The sequence below is a fragment of the Orycteropus afer genome, unplaced genomic scaffold (assembly GCF_000298275.1).
Source record: "Orycteropus afer afer isolate SDZICR_OR568_19922 unplaced genomic scaffold, OryAfe1.0 scaffold00291, whole genome shotgun sequence".
In the NCBI taxonomy this organism is placed as follows: Eukaryota; Metazoa; Chordata; class Mammalia; order Tubulidentata; family Orycteropodidae; genus Orycteropus; species Orycteropus afer.
The window spans coordinates 2,148,264-2,154,014 of record NW_006921878.1 but is presented as its reverse complement, the minus strand read 5'-3'; the positions used below and the strand labels follow the sequence as shown (position 1 = coordinate 2,154,014).

At 47.2% G+C, this 5,751-nt stretch overlaps 1 protein-coding gene across 1 annotated transcript in view; it reads right to left on the bottom strand.

Annotated features, from left to right (window-relative positions):
- NFIC (nuclear factor I C) overlaps positions 1-5,751 on the bottom strand; it is a 134,157-nt gene that overhangs the window by 25,186 nt on the left and 103,220 nt on the right. The window contains exons 5-6 of the mRNA XM_007951084.1: positions 4,852-4,975; positions 3,496-3,620 (exon numbers count right to left, since the gene is read on the bottom strand). Coding sequence (XP_007949275.1) covers positions 3,496-3,620; positions 4,852-4,975 — 249 coding nt within the window. The remainder of the gene's footprint in view (positions 1-3,495; positions 3,621-4,851; positions 4,976-5,751) is intronic.

Sequence of the window (5,751 nt, the reverse complement as noted above, 5' to 3'; positions counted from 1 at the left end):
TGGTTGGCCAGGTAGCTGTCTTCCAAATTTCTTGACATAAATGAGCAAGGACCTCCAGCGCTGCATCCATTTGTAGAGACATATCATTGGGTATTGTCAATTCCTGGAACCTTATTTTTTGTCAACTCCTTCAGTGCAGCTGTGACGTCTTCCTTTAATACCATTGGTTCTTGATCATATACTACCTTCTGAAATGGCTGAATGTCAACCAATTCTTTTTAGTACAGTGACTGTGTGTATTCGTTCCATCTTCTTTTGATGTTTCCTGCATCATTCAATATTTTGCCTACAGAATCCTTCAATACTACAATTCAAGGCTAAATTTTTCTTCAGTTCTTTTAGCTTGAGAAATGACTAGCATGTTCTTCCATTTTGGTTTTCTAACTCCAGATCTTTACACATTACATTATAATACTTTGTCTTCTCCAGCCACCCTTTGAAATCTTTTTTTAAAAAATTTATTGTGATTGGGTGAAAGTTTACAGAGTAAATTCATTTTCCATACAGCAGTTCAAATACATTTTGTTTGATGACATTGACTACAATTCCCCACAATATAACAGCTCTCTTCCTACTTCCTCCCTGTAGTTACCTCTTCCCTGTGTCCTTCTTTCCTATACATTCCTGTCCCCTGAGCTAGCTCCCTGTGTAAATACTGCCCTTCTGTTCTCCCATGATTGATTGTTCTAAGGAGTGTATCTACCTGATATAAATGTTCACCTTATATGCCTGTCTATTGTTTGGCTGGAAGCCACGTGATCTAGGCCTGAAGGGTGACTAGAGGCCATAGTTTTGAACATCTCACCAGGCTCTATCAGACCAGTAAGCGTGGTCTTTTTTATGATCTTGAGTTTTGTTCCACATTGTTCTTCACTCCATCCAGGATCTCCTGCACTGATCCCTTTCCGAGTGGTTGACAGTGGTAGCCAGGTACCATCTGGTTTTTTAGGTCTCATGGTCAATCTCATGGCTGAGGTTCACATGGTCCACTAGTCCCTTGGACTAACTTTCCATGCATCTGTGGTTTTCTTCATTCTTCTTTGCTCTGGACGAAGAGAGACCCATTGTTGCATATAGATGGCTGCTTGCAAACTTTTAAGACTCCAGTCACTACATCAAAGTAGGATGTAGAACAATGTTTCTGTGTAGTTAGTATATCATCACCTTTCAAATCTTCCATTCAGCGCTTTCATTTAATCATTTCTTCCACTGTAGAAATGTAGCTACTCTCCCTTCAAGAGCAAGTTTCAGAGTCTCTTCTGACATCCATTTTGGTCTTTTCTTCCTTTCCTGTCTTTTAATGACCTTGTGCTTTCTTGGGAACTCTGGTGGCGTAGTGCCTAAGGCATCTGACTGTGAACCAGAAGGCTGGCGGTTCAAACCCACCAGCCACTCCTCAGAAGGAAGGTTGGGCAATCTACTTCCGTAGTGATACCGCCTCGGAAACCCAAGGAGGGGTTGCTATGAGTCGAATGTGACTCGACAGCAGCGGGTTTGGTTTGGTTTTACTTTCTTCATATATCATGTTCTTGATGTCCTCCCACAACTCACCTGGTCTTTGGTCACTGCTGCCCAATGTGTGAAATCTATTCTTTAGATGGTCTCTGAATTCAGGTGGGACATAATCAAGGTCCTATTTTGGCTCTTGTAGAATGATATACTGCCTAAGAGCCCAATGTATCAAAAAAAAAAAAAAAAAAGCAGACCTGATTGAAGGGAAGTGGGGCTCCTGTCCGGTGCTATCCCAGCCTCTGAGGTGCTGGGCCTCTGGCAGCACTGGGCCACTCTCTAGCGTGAATGATAGGCAGAGACCACAGGTGAGTGAAGAGTGAGTGACGGAAGGTGGTCGGTGGGGAGGTAATTTGGTATCAGAGTATATCAGGAGGGCAGTAGAAACAAGAGATGGAGATCTGGGCAGAGGTGAAGACATGGAAGTAGGAAGTTTACTTATTGTCACCACTTGGACACAGGGAATGAAGAAGACAGACCAGTTTGAGGAGACACTAGAATATAGAAAGAAAGAGAGAAAGAAACTCTGGAGAGGATCCCATGGAAACGAAAGAGCAATAATAAAACCTCTCAGGACAAGTGTGGAACAGAACTTCAAACTCCTACAGAAACCAGACTTCCTGGATCCATTGAGGCTGGGGGAACCTTCAAATCTAATGCCTGGAAATCATCTTTAAACCTTGAACCAAAATGATCCCATGATACCATTATTAAACTAAATAACAGTTCTTTCAGTCCTTTTAACAAAGAATGTTTGCCTGATGCACAGCACTCTTTATAAATCATCTATATATGAGTTTAAACTGACAACAATTAATTCAAAGCACAGGTGAGAACTCTGAAGGGCAAAGAGTGTACATTAATGGTGCTGAAACAACGTGGGTAGAGATCATGAGAATGGAGACACAATGTGAAATATGTAACCAATGTCATTCAATCGTCCACACAGAATCTGTGAATGGATGTATGTTTGGTTGTGTGTATTGCCATCACAAATAAACAAAATGCTAAAAAAAAAAAAAAAAAGACAAACCAAAAAAACCCAACAAACAACAATAAAAAACCTCTTGGAAACATTCTTTATGAGAAAATGGAGACACAACAGAAACATGGGGTTCTGATCAAAACAGAGGAAATCAAAACAGATTATCAAATTCTCATGGAATCCAGACTTTCTGGAACCATGACAGTTGGATGAGCCTTGGAAACTACTGTCCTGAGATCATCTTTAAACCTTAAATCAAAACTATCTCCTGGAGTCTTTTTAAAAGGAAACAAAGGTTTAGCTTAACCAGTGAAAAAGGTCTGCTTTGAGCTTGTGCTCTTTTGAGAGCTATCTATAATGGATGAAATTGACAACAGCCAACTAGAAAGGTTAGATAGGCAGCTGAGGGGCCAGTGAGTTCATGTTCATGGGGCAAGACCAATATGGAAGAGGAGGGTGAGGACTGTGGCACAACTCAGAGAATGTCTTCAGTGTCATTGAAGTGTATTATTATGAATTGTTGAATCAGTGTATGTTTTGCTACAAATGAAAAAAAAGTTTTAAGTGGAGGAAAAAAAAAAAAGACATGAGCTACTACAGAACTGGAACCATATGGACCCACGGAATGGGAAGCTAATAAAAAAGAAACTCCAACAAGGACCCTAATGAGAACGGATCCTATCTCTTAGGACTCTCTACTAGGGAAGAGGGCAAATGGTGAAGAGCACTATCAGAGCCTGAACAAACAACACGCAGTAAAATCAAGCAGGGAGAGAGTCTCCGCCCTCTAGGTTTTGAGCGGAACCAAAGTGCTCCGGAAACGCGAGCCCGGAGTTTATTTCCAACAGAGCGCAACCCTTACAACTATGATTCCCAGGAGGCTCCGCGGCTCCGGGCCAGCTTCCCATCCCTAGCGCCCACGCAGTCACTGCCGGGACACGTAGTCCTCGCCGCGGTAACCCTGACCGGAAGGCCATCTCCGCCCCCGCCGTCCGCCCTACCTCCTTCCATGTCCTCCGTCCAGTTGCGGCTGCTACTCGTGGGAGAACTGGGCGAGGTGTAGTAGTCGCCGCCGGGGCTCGTGTCCACGTCTTCCTCCATTGAACCCGATTTGTGCCGCTTGCTCCTAAGGGACGAGGAGAGGAGAGCGTGGGCCACTTATCAAAGAAACGCGGGGGTGGGGTGGGGGGCGGACTTTACAATTTCCGGTCCTTAGGGGGAGCGAGGATAGTAGTATCGCGACACATCGCGGAAGCCCGAGACTGCCAGTTTGTTTTCAGTTAACACATGTTCGATCCCTCTCATTGCTTGCCAGGGGTCACCAAGAGCCAGAGACGGGGAGAGGCTTAAGCGAGGTCGGGAAGCAAACTAGTAGAGTGGAGACTAAAATCCAAGAACCCTGGCTAATCACTTGATGTTGTTATGTGCCATCGAGTCGGACCGGACTCATAGCAGCCCCTCCTTGGGGTTTCCCAGGAGGCATCACTACGGAAGTAGATTGCCCAACCTTCCTTCCAAGGAGTAGCTGGTGGATTTGAACTCTCAGCCTTCTGGTTAGCAGTCAAGTGCCTTAGGCACTATGCTACCAGAGCTCCTGCCTAATCATTTGGCCTCCTGTAATCCTCAGAACAACCCTATAATATTGTAATGGCCTCTCCACAGACGGGGAAACCGAGTTTCACAGTGTCAGCACATCACAGCTACACAGCCTATCTCAGCAAGAACCTGCGTCTGCAGACTCAGGGGAGTCCCAATGGCTGGGCCATGAGAACTTGAGGCTGGGGTGTGAACGCTGGGAGAGGAGGCATTTGGGGCTGGGTTTTGAATGTTAAGGAGCTCTGCTAGCACAGTGCCTAAGGCACTTGACTGCTAATCAGAAGGCTGGTGGTTCAAATCCACCAGCTACTGCTTGGAAAGCAGACTGGGCAATCTACTTCAGTAAAGATTTACTGCCTTGGAAACCCAACGAAGGTTGCTATTAATGGGAATTGACTTGATGGAGTGTTTTGTTTTGTTTTGTTTTTTAAAGGATAAAAGAGTCCTGGTAGCATAGTGGTTAAGGGCTTGGCTGCTAACTGAAAGGTCAGAGGTTCAAATCCAGCTGCCCTGTGGGAGAAAGATGTGTCAGTGTGCTTCCATAAAGGATAGCCTTGGAAACCCTATGGGGCAGTTCTGCCTTGTCCTATAGGGTCGCTATGAGTTAGAATGGCAGTGGCATTGGTTTTGAAGGATGAGTAGGAATTTCCTAGGTGGGTCATGAAAAAAGGCATTCCAGGCAGAGGAATGAGCCAGCTGGAGTGAAAGCAGGGTGGGTGGAGGGTTGTGAAATGCTCTGGGGTGGGGACCAGAGCACGTACCCACTGGAGGAGGTGCTGGGTAGTGTTCTTCTCATGCCAGTGCTGGCTGGATTCAGGTCATATGCCAGGTGCCCCTGCAGCTCTCCCAGGGAGAAGTTGGGTCCTGTTCCAGTCACCACAGGTGCTGCAGAGGGCGACAGAGGGGAATGAGGGAGGGAGCAGGGCCCAAGGCTGTGGTTTGTCCTGGAGAAGTGGGGACACCACCTGGGGCAGGCAGATGAGATGCTCTTTCCCAAATTAGCCTGTTTCTAATTTGGCCCAAACTGGCCTTGTTCTATGAATCAGAAAACCAAGGCCATGAGAGAGCCCAAGGTCGTAGAGTGAGGCAGAGGCGTAGCCAGCGCTGAAGGCCAGGTTCTGTGGAGGGAGGGTGATGACCAGGGTTAAGGCAGGACAGTGCCCAGGACTCCCTAGAGTGGGATGAAAACGGGTGTCTGGGGACTGTGGAAGGGACAAAGGGAAAAGGGTGGGGGGCCCTCTGGGGTCTCCTGGAACAGAGTGGGGTGGCTTCAGAGAAGAGGGATGCTGGTGGAAGGCTCCTTATCAGCCTCCCCCCAGCATTTGGATTCTCTTTCCCTGGGGAGGTGGGTGGTATGTCACCCTGACCCTGGCCTCTAGATTCCACCCTTCCTGGGAACCTTGGCTTGATGACAAGGGGTGGCTGATGGGGCCCCCTCCTCCCCTCTGAAGGCCCATCCCCCTTCTCCCAACCTCCACTTCTCTGAGCCCCTTTCTGTCTCTAAGACCCTTTTCTGTACCTCCCCTCCGTCTTTCTTCAATGCCCTTCCCCTCTTTGAGCCCTCCCCACCTGGAACCCCTTCGAGCTCTCCAACCTCCTGTGTGTGAACCCATTGCTTTTCTCGGGGCCCCTCTCTAAGCCCCGCCCCCTACCCCCTGCCC